This window comes from Triplophysa dalaica, chromosome 22 (assembly GCF_015846415.1).
Source record: "Triplophysa dalaica isolate WHDGS20190420 chromosome 22, ASM1584641v1, whole genome shotgun sequence".
Classification (NCBI taxonomy): Eukaryota; Metazoa; Chordata; class Actinopteri; order Cypriniformes; family Nemacheilidae; genus Triplophysa; species Triplophysa dalaica.
This window is the reverse complement of record NC_079563.1, coordinates 1,333,923-1,354,239: the sequence shown is the minus strand read 5'-3', so window position 1 is coordinate 1,354,239 and position 20,317 is coordinate 1,333,923. Positions and strand designations below refer to the sequence as shown.

Below are 20,317 nucleotides of genomic sequence, written 5' to 3'. Positions count from 1 at the left end.
GATGGTGCACATGGGCACTCTAGCTGGTGATATTGACAACAATATTATCATTGCGATTTGTCTTTATTTTTAAAAAGGCTCAAATCCCCAAAGCCCTGCCACAATGTCCCTGGTTAAATACAGTGTATAAAGATTAGCAGCCAATTAGGCAGCACTGTAAGTATTTAAAAGAATGTAGAAAAGCTGTAAATTGTTTCTATTATGTTTCTAAATTGCTATTCTATATATGCTTTTTTAAGGAGACTTTCCCCGGATTGTATATCTATCTTTTTCATTTTACTTTCCTATCACTTCATTGTTACATTATAAGCTACTTAATTATCAGTCCTGTGTGCAAAATATCTCCTGTTTTCTTTTTTTAAATATCCTTTATGTGATTGCTTTTTTACGTTTTTTAAGAAAATACTCCTGTTCTTCATGGACACTGATGACAGTGTTTTTATACCGTATATACGAATTACAATTTATTTACCCTTTAAATAGCTGTAGATGTCATTAAGGCATTCAAAATTAATCAAGGTGCCATGAAGAACACAGGAAACAGTGTGATTGGATTTTCCCTTCAGGCATTTCAGATAGCATTATGCCTGTGTTCTGTCCGCATTTTCCTTTTCTATTTCACTGTGTATTTTCACAAATATAAATGTGTGTGCTTTGCAGGGCCTTCTTCAAAATCCTTATAATATTGACTCAAACTGCAGAGAGGATCTTCAAGGCAATATCTTTCACACAGGTTAGTTTTATCGCTACTACATTACATTACAATTAAAAATGCTTAAAGTGCACAAGATCATGTAAACAAGTTTAATACAGAAAAACAATGTCATCATGAGCTGTTTATATTGTGGAAGAAATGTTTTCCTTTGGTGCAGACTTTGTCATTTTGCGGACTGTTTTTTATTCTCAAGCAGCCACACTACACACTAAATAAAAAATATTAAAAAATAAATAATATTGTTTATTTATTTTGGCTAACGCATCAGGTAATGTTGAATTATCATATAGAGTGGTTCTCAACAGGGGGGCCTTGGCCCACAAGGGGGCCCCATCGTACTACCAATGGAATCGCAAGATAATTATTATATTAAAATAGACTAAATGAGCAATGAAATACATTTAAAAAAACTAAAAACCAAGAATTCTATTATTTTGGCATTTTATGATGAATGCACATTTTAATGTCAAGCTATAAATATTTTATTGGGTAGATATTTTGATTTTTTGTGAGTGGGAGGGATGCCTATGAATATTGTTAATTACAATTGGGGGCCTTGGAATAAAAATGTTGAGAACCCCTGTAATATGAGATAACAAGCACCAAAGATTTATTTCAGTCATTATTTTCAGAATTTTGGTCTTTCAAGAATTTCGGTCTTTGCCCTTTCTCCGTCTTTACGTATGCAGAAAACAGTAAATCATGAAATAATACTTTAGTGGGGTTTTCACTGGCAGTTCTTTGTTTTCACTGGCAGTTCTTTGTTGTCTGTGTGTGCATGCGCGTCTGTGTGTCTGCACGTCCGTATGTGTATCTATGTCTACGTGTGTTAGCATGTGTTCATATTGTGTGTGTGGAGCGATTGTATGTGGTATGTCTGTCTTCTGTGTTTTCACTTTGTTTTTTACGGGTATACATTTAATTGTTTTGCTTTTAGTCAATATGTCTCATGTACAGCTGCTATGTTACAATAAAAAAATTATTTAGCCTAATATTTTTTTCTTTTAAAATTTAGTAAAATCATGTTTCTACAGAGGCTATGCCAATGGACACAAAGGTGTATGAGAGTCCATATGCAGACCCCGAAGAACTGAGGTCAACTACTGTAAACCGGAGTGATCTGACACTTGAGGATGGAGAATTGGGCTCAGGCAATTTTGGAACCGTCTTAAAGGGCATCTACCAAATGAAGAAGTCAGTCAACCAAGCTTATATAAAACATTTGAATGTACTTTAAAAATATTAGGGCTATTTAAGAACTTTGGAGATAATCACACTTCACTGTGTGTGCACTTAATGCAGAGCACTAATTCCGAGTATGGACAGCATCACTTCACTTAAATCATTTCACTCTGAAATGCTTTATTCTGATTGCCCAGTCACAAATTTCCATGGTCAGTTATTTCTCGACAACAACCATTCAAAACTAACAAAGTCATGCAGGTACTGCAAGTCATCTCAGCTGGTGCAATTTTATATTACAAATAAAATAAATAACTATATTATTGAATACACTATCCCTTACATTATACAGTATTCCTTAATGTCATAACTAATCAGAATCATGTCTAGTCATCAAGTTAATAAGTCAACTGTCAGTCTGTTTATCCAACTTTTGTATAATTCAGAAGAATTAGACCATGGTGAGAATTATGCAAACTTCTTTAGCAGCCCCTGAAACATTACACATAGGAAAATAGATATATAGACAGTATATAGAATAGACAGTCTGAATTTATGTCATAGCAAAATTCTCAATCAGCCTACTATAGCGTGTTTCTCTTATCCTTATAACTTTTGAACCTAAAAACAGATGATTTTTTCTCAAATTCCTGTGCTTATGCCATGGCAGACACATACCATCATAAATCAAAATTTATTTAACATTTTGAATTTATTTGAAAACTCACTTTTTTAATTTACTCCTAAACAAATTGTTCAGTTGTAAAAAGTTGTGTGTAGGCTAACATACAGTATGTTAGCCTACATACAGACACATCAAAAAAGTATGAAAAGCATTCTAGGCATTTTTTCTCTACATAGACTTTTCTAGTATCCATCGAGTGATATCTTTTAACACTATTTCTTTTTTAAAGGAGCTTTCCTGTAGCTCAGTGGTAAGAGCATTGCGTTAACAACGCAAGGATGTGGGTTCGATCCCAGGGGATTGCACACATTTAGAAACAAATGTATAGGATAATGCAATCTAAATCGCTTTGGATAAAGGAGTCTGCCAAATGCATAAATGTCAATCCTGATTGAGATTCTTGCAAATCTCTATCTATGTATATTCCAGGAACCAGGAACTCTAGGTGGAGCTTTTAAAGTCACCTGCATGCACACTGACCTGCTCCACAATCTGCTTGTTTTTACCATTTTAAACAATTTTGACTTAATATTTGCCTGGAAATGCTTGAATAGACCATTTACTTATGTGATTAATTGCCTATATTGTAAATCAGGACATGTAGATGGAATTGATTTTAGGAGATTTTTGATGGATTCTAGCCAATGTGGCCTATTTTTATATATGGATGAATGATGCCTCCCACTTCTATTACTCAGACAACTGCATGATTTCTCCTTTTGACAAAATGTATGAGGAACAAATCATTTGTAAGTTGTCAGAGTGTTCCTTTACTGAGTATAGGACAAGTCAAGACCAAACTTCGTGAAGTGAATGCAGCAAAGGCGTTTTTCCAAAACAATGGAAAAAACGAATTATTAATTTAATACTTAGCTGTGTTGGGAAAGTGTATGAAGGAATTCTTAGCGATGGCATTCAGGAAGATGTAGCTGGTCAAATTTAAACATCGCAAATAGATCAACGGGTAATGTTCTGATTCAAATTTTACAACATTGGCACGATGCACTCAATAGCAACCCTAAAGTGGATATTCATGCTGTCTTTGTTAATTTAACAGATAGCAGGTCTCTCAAATGCCACATTTCCATTACTGAGTGAGAGGCGTGGTGAGGCTACAACACATACTTTTACCAAATTACATAAGGACAGTTCATCACCACTGCATTGTTTCCTGACTGTGGCTCCAACACCTCCTTATCTACTAATAGGGAATTAGTTATTCCCAGGAGTAAAACAAAAAAGCATGATCTGTCCTTTATGCCTTGTGCTTTTAAAGGGGTCATATGGCAGAAATACTTGTTTTTCTGTATCTTTGGTGTGTTATAAGTTCCCCGTGCATGTATTAGACAAGTAAAATTGCAAAAATTTAAGTGTCGGAAACAAATTATGCAGACCTTCCTGAAACGCCTCGTGTAACCACACCCCCACGCATGTACGTCACATTGTGGTATGGTTTGAATAAGACCGCCCAAATGTATGTGCAAGCTTTCCTTTTGCTCAGTGGTAAGAGCATTGCGTCAACAACGCAAGATTGTGGGTTTGATCCCAGGGGATTGCACATACCTATTTATAAATGTATAGGATAATGTAATGTAAGTCGCTTTGGACAAAAGCGTCTGCCAAATGCATAAATGTTAATATATGTGCAAGTAAGTGGGTGGTCTTGTTAATCTCATTGTACCATCGCCGGTACAGCCTGATGTTCCGAATTTGATAAGAGGGGTTACAGTTCCGTGCAGTATTCGACCAATCACTACGCACTAGTGACCTGTCCAATCATAGCACACCTCGCTTTCAGAGCGATGACCTTTGTAAAATATCAGTGCGTTTCAGAGAAGCGGAGCAAAGAGGAGATACAAACATGCACGGTATGCGGGAAATACAGCGATTTTTAACCGTAAATCATTTAAACACAGTGTATTAAATTTAAAGCAAACAATAATATTTGTATGAGCCGATTCAAATGACCCCTTTAAATTGTTTTCACGAGAGCACTTTGACCAATGTGTATTCGGTTTGTACGGTTTGGAAAAAACTTCGAAAACTTCCTCAATATCGAAATCATGAGGCATTTTGTGAAGAGCACTTTTATCAACTGACCAAGGCTACAGTGTTAGACCCATGTGCAGTTTAAGATAATCAATCCTTATTGTCAGGCAGAAAGACAAAGTAATTACATTAACAGTGAACTTAACCCAAAAAGACAGCCCAACCAGGCAAACAGAATGAAGGTTTATCCAAAAATCAAATATTGCAGTGAAACAGACAATGGTTAAAACAAGGATCAATTTCAGTAGCAAAGTGTTTTTGGCAATGGTGGGGTTTAAATATGGTTGCAATATGTACATGAAGTACAAAATGAACTGTCTATGGGTAATCCCCAGGAGAGGGTTCCCTCTGGCAGTTGGGTAAAAGCTCCCCAATTATTACACTTACCCAAATCAGTTAAATCATTATCATATGCTTACCGTTGTTAATTGCGATAATAAAATTAGGTTGTTTTCAACACTGATAGGTTGTGCTTGCTTTAAGTTAATTTTTAGGTTGCACAAATGTGGTTTGTTCGGTACCAAACTGATATCCAAAGCATGTGAAAATCTATAGCCCTCAATAATGACACAGCAACGTACCAATAGAGTTTCATCTGATTTTCAGGACACAAAAGGTTGTGGCTGTGAAGATTCTGAAGAACGAAGATAATAACACAGCAGTAAAGGAGGAGATGTTGCGTGAGGCAAGTGTCATGCAGCAGCTGGATAATCCCTACATCGTACGCATGATTGGCATCTGCGAAGCTGAAAACCTCATGCTTGTCATGGAGCTTGCTGAGCTGGGCCCACTGCACAAGTTCTTACAGAAAAACAAGTGAGTCACAGTGACAATAACATAAAGTAAGATACTACAAATTAACATAATAACATAAAGTCACAGCTGATGCTTTGCAAAGTACATTTACAATAATGCACAGCATCCTGTACATGAACACTGAAAGGGTAATGAAGGTAATAACATTTAGGACACAGTTTTCATCGGTTTGTTATTTTTTAAGGCAAATTAATTAAGTTCCATCCTTTAACTTAAATATGCAGATCAATATAAACGATCTAAATTAGGTATTTTTGGCTGCCATTAATCTGGCTGCTAATAATAACTACTGTAGAGACAGCTGTTCAGCTGTTCAATAGCACTTTAAAACCTAATTGTAATAAGTTAATTTTAGAAAAATGTAATGGGAAATCAATATTTGAAGCAAAACTCTTATCTGAATATGTTATATTTAATTTTATGTCTATGGTTGACAACAAATTATAAATTAGTAACTAGGTTATTTTCCAAGAAATTGCTTTAAAGGAACACTTCTCCGGAGAAAATAACTAAGCAGATATTTTACTCACCCACAAGCCATCCCAGGTGTTTATAACAGTGGGGTAGTCCTAACAAAAAAAGTGTTGAACTATACTATACAATGATAACCCCGACCACACATGGCCAAAAGAAAGGGGTCAGTGTGTTTGTTTGAGTTGTTTTTCTAGTAAAATATGACAACTTTTTCTGTTAAATATTTATGCATTCTTCGCTTATGCTTTGAATATGAAGTACCCAGTACTGTCGACCACAATACAATATATTTTTTTCAAAGCATCATATCTTTGTAATGCATCACATATACAAGAATGCGTAAAAACTAGTGGTGGGCATAGATTAATTTTTTTAATCTAGATTAATCTAGATTAATTCCAAAATGAATCTAGATTAATCTAGATTAAAATGGCTCATTTGAATTCTGCCGAAGGCATTCAGAATGTATGCTACCCAAATAATGACTAAAAGTAAGTCTTTGAGAACGGGTGTCTAAAGCCAGGTGGCGCATTAGACCAGGGGCTCATCTCCTGTTTCCAAAATGCATCACAAACTGCTTGAGAAAGCTGTTCTACTATGATAATTGGTGATGAAAATTAAATTATGTTCAATAAAATGAACTTGTGACTCCTGAGATAGGCGCAGGCTCCCCGTGACCCGAGGTAGTTCGGATAAGCGGTAGAAAATGGATGGATGGAAAATGAACTTGTGTTTACTTCCGCATTAGCTAAGGGATTCTTTGCGTTTAGGTGGTACTTGAGACTGGAAGAGCTCCTACAGTACATTTACATTTAGTCATTTAGCAGACGCTTTTCTCCAAAGCGACTTACAAAGAGTGAGGGAGCAACAAGCGATATGTCATACAGGAGCCATAATACATTAGATCTCAATACAAAGTTACTGATTTTAACTAAAGCTAGACCACTACCTGTTGAGAGAAAGTTTTTTTTTTAAACCAATTCCGCATTGCACAAGGTGCAAACAACCTTAGTCTTGTCGATGTTTCCATTGGGAAGCTTTTTTAAAATTAATATTCCCTGAAGCAAACCCGGCGGCTTCATAGCTGCATCCATGTTAGCACGTCACGTTTGATGCGGTAATTTCACAGTAACGTGATGTTGTGTTCAGACCAAACGCGAATGGCGTGTCAAGCGCGAGTGATTTATATGTTAATGCAAAGAGCCAATAGAACTACTTGCTGCGCGAATCGCGCGAATGAAGCCCTGCTTATGAGATGATGAGGCGGCTTCTGCTTCCGCTTCCGCGAATGGCGCGAATCACGCGAGTTGAAAAATCTCGTTCTCGCTCCGTACAGTGCAGTTAAGCTGGTATACATCCGCGCTAAAATATCAAGGTGAAAGTCATCATAGCTTGCGTAGTATAGACCCAGCTCCCAACCCAACTTTGAGAATAGATTAACGGCGACAATTTTTTTAAAGCGCGATAATAGTCTCACTGCGTTAACGCCGTTAACGCCGTTAACGGCCCACCACTAGTAAAAACTTATGCAAGATTTTACAGAATAGATTTTGGAGTTTTATCAATATTAGCTGATGTCTTCAGCTGGACTCTTTGAAAGTAAGCATACGGCGTATGCGTTCGTATGGCCCCGACCACACCACTGGTTTATAACCTTCTTCTTTAAACGGACCACAGTCTGAGTTATATGAAATAATATCCTAGCTCTTCCCAGCTTGGTAATGGTGGTGGATGGCATGATTTTGAAGCTCCAAAAAAATACATAAATCCATCATAAAACTAATCGGTATGCCTCCAGGGGGTTAACAAATGTCTTCTGAAGCAGCTCGATCAGTTTTTATAACTATATTATATAAATATTTGAATATTTTATATTATATTAAACTAAAATCTATGGTTCCAGCAACTCAATCCGACGCATTATGACGCATTGGCAGGGCACTTTTCTTTGAGGGCCAGACTCCAAAAGTATAAATAAGATGCAGTTACTTATTGGCCATATCTTAAAATATTGCAACATTGCAGCCAGTATTTTTTCCTTTTCATGATATTTAATAAAAATAGAAATTGGCTTTGTAATTGTTTTGATATTTCTTAATGCGTTATTTTACCCAAAAATGACATTGCTATTCATTTACTCGCCCCCAGTCCCCAGTACATCCAAGATGTGGGTGGTGTTGTTTTTTCAAGAAGATATTTATGAAGATATTGGGTTGAAGTCAAATCAATAAAAGCAAAAAACGCAAATACATTCAGCAAAAAAGCAGTCCTGGCCTTTGTGACATTAAACTGATATCTTATAAAGCAAATCTATTGGCCTGTGCAAGAAAAGGGATGCTATTATCGCATCTTCGGGTGAATTCCAATCGCATTCATATGCCCCACACGCTTTGCACATGCAAGTTCTGGAGGGAGATGAACAGCTGTTTTTCGTAAATATAGTTTTAAATCATACATAATGAATGCAGTATTAAAAACAACAAGTTTTTCCCAAATCTGAGAAAAAATTTCACATGTGGTACCCTTCCTGGAGATACTTTTAAGGTCACAAGACGTGTTTTGGAAACAACCAATCGCGTGTGCAAACTGACTTCCTGTGGCTGTGGATTGTAGATTGTAACGTTGTAAATAACATTAAGTTTCTTGGGCAGACCGATCAAATCGCTTTATCAGATGTCAATATATCGTTGTGAGCCGCGGGAATTACTTTTGTATTGAATGCAGCATTGTTTTGGACTTTCATGGCTTCTTAGGAAGTGCATTTCTTAAAGCACACCGTTTTAAAAGTCTCTCCACTTATTTTAAATGTTAAGGGGGGCAGGTAAAGATTTATAATATAACAAATGTATTATATTTGGTTATAATAATCATTTTTATTATTTACTTTTTTTCATGTAACTTAAACGGATTACAGTAATGTACATGTAACCAGTTACTCCCCAACCCTGTTATTAGCTATACTACACTAGTATTGCTAGAAGACATCGAAGCAGCAGACTGGGAAAATTGCCCGTATTGCACTTTAAAGAACATTCCAAAAAAAATTACATAAAAAATATGAACTGGAATAGAACAAATTGCCTATTAAATGTTATTTTGTTATAATATAACTACTTTTAATGTCCATCAAAAAAGAAAGACGTTTGCACCCATTATAATGTAGTCAACATACACTAGCAAAGTGTTACTGGTAAATCATTTTAGTGATAAATCCACAGTATTCCACAGGTATTTTATGAAAGTGTTTGTTCTCTGAATGGATTATCTGTTTTAAGAAAATGACAAAAACAATAGTAATAAATTGTTAAGTACTTATAAAAACTGAATTAATAAAAAGCTTTTGTTTTGTGTTTACATGTAAGACACATCTCTGGGAAGAACATTACTGAACTGGTTCATCAGGTTTCTATGGGTATGAAATATCTGGAAGAGCACAACTTTGTTCACAGAGATCTGGCAGCCAGGAATGTGCTTTTAGTTACTCAGCACTATGCCAAGATCAGTGACTTTGGACTCTCTAAAGCCCTGACAGAAGATGAGAACTATTACAAGGTAGTATATCTCAGTCAGCTGATGCTATAAGTAAACAGGTTTTTTAATAATCTATGGTTCATATAATGGCAATTTGTGTAATTAAAGCAACACTATAGAACATTTGCTTACGGGTTCACTCACAAATCTTTTGATTCACAAATCTTTTGAATTCACAGAAACATTTGAATTTAAATGTACACTTTTTTCAAAAAATGTACTTTGCTTTCTTCAAAACATTTGAAAACAGAAAAATTGTTTTTCAAACATTTTCAGAAAAATATTTTTTGTACACTGACAGAATTTTTTACATATGCTGTCACTGGGAACTTTTATGTAGGTTCTGCTATATGCTATATTATATGCTATATGGTACCAATATTTATCTTCAATAACTAATACTGTATGTACTTTCCAGAAAAAGGGTACCGCCCCAATGACAGTTTTGACCCTTATTTCTGACAGTTTTTTGTTTATTATCCAATATTAATTTTATATTAATAAATAATACTCTTCGAAAAGTCTTCGTTTCAGTGCTCTAGAATCAGTGCTTAACATAATCTGAATGTTTTTGTTCTCTTCTTCTGTAGGCCAAAGGTCATGGTAAATGGCCATTGAAATGGTATGCACCTGAGTGCATGAATTACTTGAAGTTCTCCTCTAAGAGTGACGTGTGGAGCTTTGGAGTCCTGATGTGGGAGGCTTATTCATTTGGACAAAAACCATACAAGGTGTAAAAACTGTCAAAATAATCAAGTATCCTTTAAAATCAACAGTTAAAATGTTCAAGGACTATTATACTGTAGCAAAGCTAAGGCATTGATAAATTGGGGCAGGAAAAGATGGTACAGTACATCAAATGCTTTTGGAGAAAAGTTTAATTTAATAATTTCTGCCAATAATATATTAATATACTGAAATTAATGTTATTAAAGTGGCCCTAACACACTAACCAATCTCATATTAATCTTGAGAACCTATAAAGCAGTATTGCATACGTCGTATCTTCGAAGGGTATTTAGTTTGATCACATTTATAAAAGATAGATACAGCTGTACTATTACTTGAATTGAATTACTTCCGAAATTATATGGCGCGTTAGGGGGTGAGGGGGAGGCTGAACTAAAGCACATTGTCAACAAAAGACAGACATCAGATTTACTCACCGCATATGGTTCATGTCTGGCATCTTTTAGCGATGGGATGGCTCCATGTCTTATATTCAAACGATCTCCAAATCCAACATAATATCCACCGTTTATATTACATTCATCACCCAAATGTAGTGAACAAACAAACACCTGAACTTCGCGAACATATGCTCTCTCTCTCTCTCCTGCACACAAGTGAAAATGATTTCTGCAGATGCTCCTTCTCCTGCTCTCCGTGCCGTGTGCTTATCCGGGAGAATTGTCCAATAAGGGACTAAGAAAAATTGTTACAAAACAGTTTTATATGTTCGCAAAAAACTTTCCGAAACCTGTACGATCGCTGGGGAGTGTATTGAGCACAGAAATACTATGTAATACGGCCAACTAGTTTTTTGACAATGTTAAGCATGAGAAGACAGCACGTTTAACATTGTGAAGGAGTCCGAATGCATGACACATCGTTCCAGCACCCCTTTAAAAACTCATTTGCAGATTTATGATGGGGACATTTAATTTGTTCATCTTCTGCTGTACAGTTATCTAGCCTGTAAATCAAATATAAAAGATCTGTTTAATCTTGGGTAACACTTTATTTTACAGTGCCCGTGTTACAGTATTTTAAATAAACTACATGTACTTAATATAGGGTTATTATTAGGATTAGTGTTTGGTTTAGGGTTAGCTACATGTAATTATGTTTAATTTATAGTAAATACTATAGTGAATAAATGTAACATGTGTAACAAGGGCACCGTTAAAAAGTGTTACCTAATGTTGTATTAAAGTTCGATCCTAATGAAGAGATCCAAAACTTGCTTGTCTCAGATTTTGGATGTGTTATAAAAGTCAATCATAAGGTCAGTGTATTAATCCAGGCATGATGATTATGCACATATCATCAGCAGCCAACAGGATCTGATAATGTTTTCTCCTGCTTTTTATTCCAAAACAAACTTAACTACAGCAGACAGAAAGCAAAACTAACACAATTAGCCAAACTGTCCAACTAAACCAAACCCTGATTACCATAAATATGACATCAAACCAAACAATTATTTTCAAAAAACATTATAAAAAATTTGGTAACACTTTCCTTGAAGCATGTATGTATAATGCATTATAAAGAGTTATTAAAGGGAAAAGTGCTTTATAATTCTTCATCATGTGTGTTGTAATGAACTATATGAAGTTGTAAATAATTTTAACCTATTTAAAATGTGTAGTGTAACAATGAATTGCTATGTGTTACAATGTATTAACTGTAATAACAATTATTTATAAGACTTAACAACAGACATTAAAAGATGCATTACAATGCTTTAAAACTACTTTTATAATGCATTACATATACATGCTTCAAGGAAAGTGTTACTAAATGTTTATTCTCCATTTACATGCTGCAACAAAAGCGTAGATGATGTTGGTGTTTGTGGAGTTGTTTAATTCTCCTCAGAGTTTTATTTTCATCTGATTTCATCAAAGGCTGTGGCTAAAGTCAGCTGTACTTCTTGTGTTTGATTTATTTATATTCTTGTTTCTCTGTCCATCAGTTTCTGCTTGTAATGCAAAACTAAACTCTTGCTCATCTTTCCTGGCTTGACCATTTAAAACTGTGATAACACTGTAATTACTAAATGTAATGGTTTGTGTGTGCATGTAGGGAATGAAAGGAAATGAGGTCATTCAAATGATTGAGGTTGGTGAGAGGATGTCTTCCCCACCCGATTGCCCAGCAGAGATGTACAACCTTATGAAGAAATGCTGGACATACAAGTAAGTGAACATAAGCAGTATATTATATAGTAGAGAATTCATTAACAAAAGTTTTTATTAACATTTATCTAGCTTCAAGCTGCCTAAAAGAACCTTTGAGAGGACCTGAGAGATTTGGGGCTTTTTAAAGTTTAACGCACAATTTGATTTGATGCAGATGATTCTCTAATTTTCTAGGTGTCTTGTTCAAAGCAAGAATAAAATAAACATAGTTTGGTACAGTCATAATTGTCAATCAGTTTTTCTAATGATAAATTGTTCACTTTTTCTATAGGGCAGATGAGAGGCCTGGATTTTCTGTAGTTGAACCCAGGTTGCGACATTACTATTACGACATATCCCAATGATGACTTAGACTAGAGCATGTGCAAACAATCTGCTATATGATATCATTTATATTAGCAAATGTTTAATATTGAATTTTTGTAATACTAATTATAAGTTGATAAACTCCCTCACTATTATTTATGTACGAATTCCAGTTAAATCATTTAAAGCATTTTGATGTTTTTTCCATTTAATAATTTTGAACATGAACATAATTGAAACATTAAGTTCTGTTTTTCTATCATTAATTGAACATAAATTGCATGATATGCAGTAAGAAAAGCAAAAATGAATGGTTGAATATTGCTTATAAAGGTGAGGTTTAACATTTTACAAATCATAGCCAATCAGATCCATCTGTTGATAAGATGTCTCTACTTGCATGCTCATACAGCACATACATATTTACTGTGATATTTCAACAGATGTCATGTTTCATATACAGCTTGACTTATGGTCACATTGTTTTCTAGGATGTGATGGCTAAAGAGCTCTATATTATTTGTAATGTATGTCTTATCTAAATGCCACTTGCATAATATTAAACCAAATTTTATCAGATACGTTTTGTTTATACATTTGTTGTGTTCCAGTTAGTTTACTGACTGCATGTTCCTCATACCATTTTTAAATTCCGTTTAACATTTTTAATTTCTCTGTTAAAAGTGTCAAGTCATTGCCAACTTAAATACGGCACAAATAATAAACATAGTTTTATTCCACATGTATGTTGTCTAATTTAAATATATCTATTCATTGTGATGTGCACAAGCTGTAAAATTGAACTGAATTGCATGTAATCAGAATCTTGATCTTTCTCTGATTATAAATGTAACTTCTGACATTAGAATCATCTCTAATCAGGCAAACCTGTGATGTTTGGGCAGCCGAAAGAGTACGACAGTCATGCGTGACTTCTTATATTGTGCAACGCGATATGCATCTTAATACGAAACGCATCTTAATACGAAACATAGGTAGGTACAAACATAATTCGGATGCATTCATTCTCTCTTACAACTATACTCTTCTGCTGAAGAGGGATTTTTCCCCCAAACCAGTAAAGCTCAAACAACGCCCCCGCTACCATGACTCTCATAATTAACAGTTTCATTGGTTAACTATGTAAATACTGTTATATGCTGTAAAAATAATAAAGCTATAAGCACTGTTAAGAATTTTGCACCATATTTTGTTTGTATTTTTTGTTGTGTTTTCTTTATTTCCTCTGGCTGTTTTTGGTAACCTATTTTTTGCACACTTATAGCGTCACCAGCAGTTCAAAAACGCATTTTTCAAATAGCAGTAACTTTTGAACCCACTGATCCACAGTAATCAATCGCTTAAAGACAGCGATACCTGCCGTTCTCGTATTGAACTATTCTGAGTAACGTTTTGTGCACCACAATGCAAAATGGTCTTCTTGAGTTTCTCAAATACGTAGTATTTCTATTATTTCTGCTCTAAAACTCATTTCAGCATCTTCGCTACTTGCAGCTCTAGCACATCTCCTCAGGAGCATAGACACTTTGAGCTCTGTGGCGTGCTTTGCTGAACCGCAAGTCTGGCATCTCAGATGATGTGGGTTCAAATCCCTCCTAGTGCGTTTGTTGTACTTGTGAATGAAGTCACCAATTTGATCTCAGTTTCAATTGCGTGTTTTATTTTCACTTTGCTTTACTGTTCTGTGCTTTGGCTCTGTGGTTCTACAGTCCCCGAACGCGAAGGGCCGGTGAGCGCGAGTCTTTGAGGTTGTATGTTCGAATCCAGTGTGTAGCGTTTGAGTGTTTTTGTGTAGAGTCTGCGCTTCGTTCTTGCCTGTTCTTCCTGTACTGGCCGTTTTTCACATGCGTTCCGTTTATGCCGTTTTTTCACTCTCTGGACAATGCGCTACTCTTGTGGTGCATCTTCGGGGGCTGGCCCCGCACCTTCGGGGGCTTTTCAGATTATATGCAACACATTTCTACAAAATAAATGTACTTGGTAAATATTTTACTGGGTACTACAGCACTGATCATTCCTAATAAATCTTCACCTAATGTAAGCTTTGTAACATTTTAGTTTATTTTAGTAAACAGTCAGTGTCATAAAGTAGAGCATAATTAAAAAATTTGGCTATATAACAATAATTTTCACGTGACTGCCACTGTGAAAAAGAATCTATGCATTTAGATTAGTATGGCTTACGCAATGACAAAAACACTTTCTATTTTGGTGGCACTCACAAATTGTCTGACAAAATAGCTAGCTTTTGAAGCAAGAATTAAATGTTTTAAATCAGTTACTACATTTTGCATTCATGCAATTGAGTTTTGATGTTCCAACGCACAGTTGTGACCATTAAACTTATAGTTAAAGAATGTTAAGTCTCATTCAAGCACTGCATTACAAAAGTAGCCCAAAAATACACGGCTCCCCCTGGCAACACTGCAAATTTGGATCAAATCGATCTGCTAAGGAAAAGAGAGCGGGGGTACTGTTGGTTTAAAGTACCCGTGAAATAAAACATGACAATTCTTATTTCTTTATGAACTATTGCATCGTTTATAGTAAATAGTTTATCAATGTGGGGCATTTTCGTTTTTAAATTCATGTACCATGGTAATCTTCAGTCAAAATCTGAAAATGCACTTCTGCCCTGAAATGACTATCCATCAAAAATGACGTAAATTAGACAGCTTGGGCAGACCATCCGTTAACAAACCACCTTCAACTGTCAGTCTGCTGCCAGGTTCATTTCAAAATCAATGCAACAGCTGTTTTAACACATCCAATAAATTGGTAGTGAAAAACGCAAGCCACACCCACTAATTTTCTCCTTTGAAATTCCTTTTCACTCGGAAATGTGTAAGAATATGGAAGTAAAAAAGATCGCAACTTCCGGTTCACAGGGACTTTAACGGTGGTTGACACTAGCGTGTTGGTGCATTAACGCCACCTTCTGCAAAACGTGTAAATAACAGTGTGAAGGTAATACAGCTGCAAATAATGAAACCAGACTCAAAGACTGGCAAGACATTCCTAAATGACTCAAGGCATGCATATAAAGTGTTCAAGTTTATTCATATAGCCCATTTTAATACAAATAAATTATACAATACAATCTTTGCTACAGTTAATTCAAACAGTAAGCAATGAAAAACTGTTCATCAATAAAATATCTTGTACAAAAATGTTAAGGCTACATTAGTTGTTTTTTTATATAACATGTATTACAATACAGTGCTGTATAAATGTCTTAGGCATTAGGTATCAGCAATTGTATATTTTGCATATATATTAATATTATATACTACATATATGTCTATACTGTATATAATATATCTTAGCCTCAAAAAACAACTAGAAAGAAACCCTGTGAGTATGAAAGTTGACATTTATTGTCAATAAGTCAATAAGTCATCACTGTTTCCACATTAGATATTTGAAGGCCCATTTGTGTGGTTAGGTGCTCACTTTGTGTATTTTCAAAATAGCATTGTCTGCAGGACACTGACTAGCCCCTATTAGACTGGGACCACAGGTGACAAGGGAACAAAAAGGGAAGTCATCAGAACAAAACAGAGCACCATCCCATCAAATCATTATCTATGTTCCTACAGAATAATGGAAAGAAGAAAAAGACTGTAAACTCTACCTCCTCACAAAAAGGGGCTGAATGTAGATGTCACCGGGTGGAAAAACCCAGAGACTCAAAAAATCCCTCATTGGTCCCAACTCTGGCTGTGCTTGATTGCTGGCCATAATGAGCGGCAGCTGAAGGAAATTAAGCTGCGCTTCATTGAAGCACGCGCTCAGGACAAGGGTGCATAAAAGTGGTGTATCTGGGCAAGCAAGAGTGGTGTATCTGGGCTGGTGTGTGTCTTGACGGCGGCGTAACAGGAGAGAGTTGAAGGTTGGATGTCTGATCGGTGTTCTATTGGGAAGAGATTACACAGCAGAGGAGAGGACCGCTGATGTGTTCACGTCAATCTTCTGAAGTCGCCATCCTTGGAGTCATTCACCCTACAGCGAGAGGAGAAACAGGTCGACTAATCACTGTGGAGATGAAGTGAGTTTGCAGTGTCTGAGAGAGTGAAATGTACACACGTGAGGATTTCTAAGAGTGATTTATGCACGAGTGTGGTGAGGTCTAACGACTGTGTTTCTTCCGAAACTGAGATGAATGACAATTGACGTCTGAATATGAAGATCCCTTTAAATAGATCTGTCTGAAGCTGTGTCCAGGTTTTCCTTTGCGCCCGGTGTGGCGACAGACTCAAGCCGAGCTCGAAAACCCGTCGTTGTCTGTCCCTCGGGGAAGAGGTGAAGCTGCTGTCCTTCCGCCGACTGTTCTATGAACACACACACCAGCCGAGCCCGAGCCCAAACACCGTCATTGTCTGTCCCTGGGGGAAGAGGAGAAGTTGCTGTCCTCCCCTGGATTGTTCTGTGAACTGACACACCAGCCGAGCCCGAACACCGTCATTGTCTGTCCGTCGGGGAAGAGGAGAAGTTGCTGTCCTCCCCTGGACTGTTCTGTGTACGGACACACCAGCCGAGCCCGAAACCCGTCGTTGTCTGTCCCCCAGGGAAGAGAAGTTGCTGTCCTCCCCTGGACTGTTCTGTGAACTTACACACTAGCCGAGTCTGAGCATTGTCGGCTGCCTGTCTCACGAACACATCCGAGGAGGCGAAGAAAGCCACTGTCTCACCCACGAACATTCGCATCACTGCTTTTATTGTTTTAAATTAATAAAATACTTACCCTTTTAAATTCACTTCTTGTTGTCCGCCTCCTGGTGTCCTCTGGTGTCTGCTCCTCCGGAGTGTGGTTATTTACCCTCTGCCCTAACATCGGTGACATCCCTTTTGGCGCAGTCGGCAGGGTTACCACTCGGAGTTGAGCGGCCGGAGGTCCCAGGATGGCGGACGAGGACTTGCCAGCCGCCCGGCAGCCGATGGCATCTATGTTCATGGGAGTTCCGTGGGCTCAAAAGTATGGTGGATCTGGCTCTGAGTTGAGTTTTACGGACTGGAGGGCGCAAGTGGAGTACTTGGCCGGACTGCAAGGGCTCAGTGAAGCCCAGAAGATACAGTTTGTCTTGAATTCACTTGAGGGGGAGGCGAAGAGAGAAGTCCGAGCAGCACCTGAAGCCGTCCGAGCCACCACACGGGCCATATTCGAATTTCTGTCTGGGCAATACGGTGATTCGACTCCGGTGGCAGTGTTACGAACGCATTTTTTCAACTGTAAGCAGGGACCTGGGCAGACACTGCGAACGTTCGCTCTGCGACTACGGGAACTGTTCTCCAGGCTGAAGAATCGAGAACATCATGGACTGGGAGAGGAAGAGACATTGTTAAGAGACCAGTTCCTGTTGGGGTTACGAGAAGGTCCAATACGACAGAGTCTGAGGTTACAGCTTCGAAGGGACGCCACCCTGACATTCGAAGATGTACGTAAGGAGGCCCTAGCCTTGGAACAGGATCACCATCAGACTGTAGAGACACCGGTGTGTATGGCTGCAAGTGGAATGAGTGCCCCAACACAGCCCGAACCGACTGACTGGAAGCGGACCCTACGTGCGGAGTTAATGAAAGACGTCCGAGAAGAAATGGCCGAACTCTCAAAATCCATTCTTGGAGAACTCCGCCGTGGACGGCCAGAGCCCCTGCCCCTACCTCGAGAACGTTCGTATTCTGACGGAGGGGGAGGTCTGGGAAGACGCACCAGCCGTCCGTTCAGTTCCAGGTTCCAGTGGGATGAGCAGGGGCGCCCGATCTGCAACACCTGCGGAGAGCCCGGACACTACAGCCGCCAATGTGGTTCCCGACGTAGCTCGCAAGGGGGTTTTTAGAACGACCGGCCACTGTGGGTCAAGTGGTCGGGACCCCCCGGATAGACCCTTGTGTGGACTCAGCTCCACGAGACGGCCTAGTGGGACGCTGTCCCCTCCTGGAGATTAAGATCAATGGCGTTACTGTTCGGTGCCTGGTAGACATGAGTGCCCCAACACAGCCCGAACCGACTGACTGGAAGCGGACCCTACGTGCGGAGTTAATGAAAGACGTCCGAGAAGAAATGGCCGAACTCTCAAAATCCATTCTTGGAGAACTCCGCCGTGGACGGCCAGAGCCCCTGCCCCTACCTCGAGAACGTTCGTATTCTGACGGAGGGGGAGGTCTGGGAAGACGCACCAGCCGTCCGTTCAGTTCCAGGTTCCAGTGGGATGAGCAGGGGCGCCCGATCTGCAACACCTGCGGAGAGCCCGGACACTACAGCCGCCAATGTGGTTCCCGACGTAGCTCGCAAGGGGGTTTTTAGAACGACCGGCCACTGTGGGTCAAGTGGTCGGGACCCCCCGGATAGACCCTTGTGTGGACTCAGCTCCACGAGACGGCCTAGTGGGACGCTGTCCCCTCCTGGAGATTAAGATCAATGGCGTTACTGTTCGGTGCCTGGTAGACACAGGGTCCCAGGTCAGTATGTTGTCTGAGAATTTGTCTAAAGATCTGTTCGATGCTCATCACTTACCCGAAGCTGAAGTCCCTTGGCTCACCCTGCGTGGGGCAAATGGCCTGAGCATCCCCTACATCGGATACCAGGTCACCAACTTCGAAATTCACGCCACCACAACCCGAAGAAGGGGGTAGTGATTGTGAGAGACTACTGTCTGGGAGAACATCGAGCCCTGTTAGGGATGAACGTCATCATGGACTGTTGGGAGGAACTGTTCCAGGCTGGACCTCTTCGTTACACCTCCACAGCCGAGAAGGAGGAGTGGGAGCGTGTTGTGACTGACTGTCGGCGAGTTCAGGTGGCGATTTCCCAACGCGACCGGGAGGACGTGGGTCGGGTGGCCTGCCGTTATGCTGTCTTGCTGTCCTCCCCTGGATTGTTCTGTGAACTGACACACCAGCCGAGCCCGAACACCGTCATTGTCTGTCCGTCGGGGAAGAGGAGAAGTTGCTGTCCTCCCCTGGACTGTTCTGTGTACGGACACACCAGCCGAGCCCGAAACCCGTCGTTGTCTGTCCCCCAGGGAAGAGAAGTTGCTGTCCTCCCCTGGACTGTTCTGTGAACTTACACACTAGCCGAGTCTGAGCATTGTCGGCTGCCTGTCTCACGAACACATCCGAGGAGGCGAAGAAAGCCACTGTCTCACCCACGAACATTCGCATCACTGCTTTTATTGTTTTAAATTAATAAAATACTTACCCTTTTAAATTCACTTCTTGTTGTCCGCCTCCTGGTGTCCTCTGGTGTCTGCTCCTCCGGAGTGTGGTTATTTACCCTCTGCCCTAACATCGGTGACATCCCTTTTGGCGCAGTCGGCAGGGTTACCACTCGGAGTTGAGCGGCCGGAGGTTCCAGGATGGCGGACGAGGACTTGCCAGCCGCCCGGCAGCCGATGGCATCTATGTTCATGGGAGTTCCGTGGGCTCAAAAGTATGGTGGATCTGGCTCTGAGTTGAGTTTTACGGACTGGAGGCCGCAAGTGGAGTACTTGGCCGGACTGCAAGGGCTCAGTGAAGCCCAGAAGATACAGTTTGTCTTGAATTCACTTGAGGGGGAGGCGAAGAGAGAAGTCCGAGCAGCACCTGAAGCCGTCCGAGCCACCACACGGGCCA

General features: G+C 39.1%; 1 protein-coding gene across 5 annotated transcripts in view; it reads left to right on the top strand.

The window, feature by feature from the left end:
- Positions 1 to 13,886, top strand: part of syk (spleen tyrosine kinase) — a 44,349-nt gene extending 30,463 nt beyond the window's left edge. For all 5 annotated transcript variants that reach the window (XM_056736008.1, XM_056736007.1, XM_056736006.1 and 2 more), the window contains 7 exons: positions 661 to 733; positions 1,750 to 1,909; positions 5,238 to 5,447; positions 9,284 to 9,473; positions 10,043 to 10,183; positions 12,264 to 12,376; positions 12,651 to 13,886. In XM_056736008.1, coding sequence (XP_056591986.1) covers positions 661 to 733; positions 1,750 to 1,909; positions 5,238 to 5,447; positions 9,284 to 9,473; positions 10,043 to 10,183; positions 12,264 to 12,376; positions 12,651 to 12,723 — 960 coding nt within the window. In that variant the 3' untranslated portion in view covers positions 12,724 to 13,886. The remainder of the gene's footprint in view (positions 1 to 660; positions 734 to 1,749; positions 1,910 to 5,237; positions 5,448 to 9,283; positions 9,474 to 10,042; positions 10,184 to 12,263; positions 12,377 to 12,650) is intronic.
- The last annotated feature ends 6,431 nt before the right edge of the window (positions 13,887 to 20,317 follow it).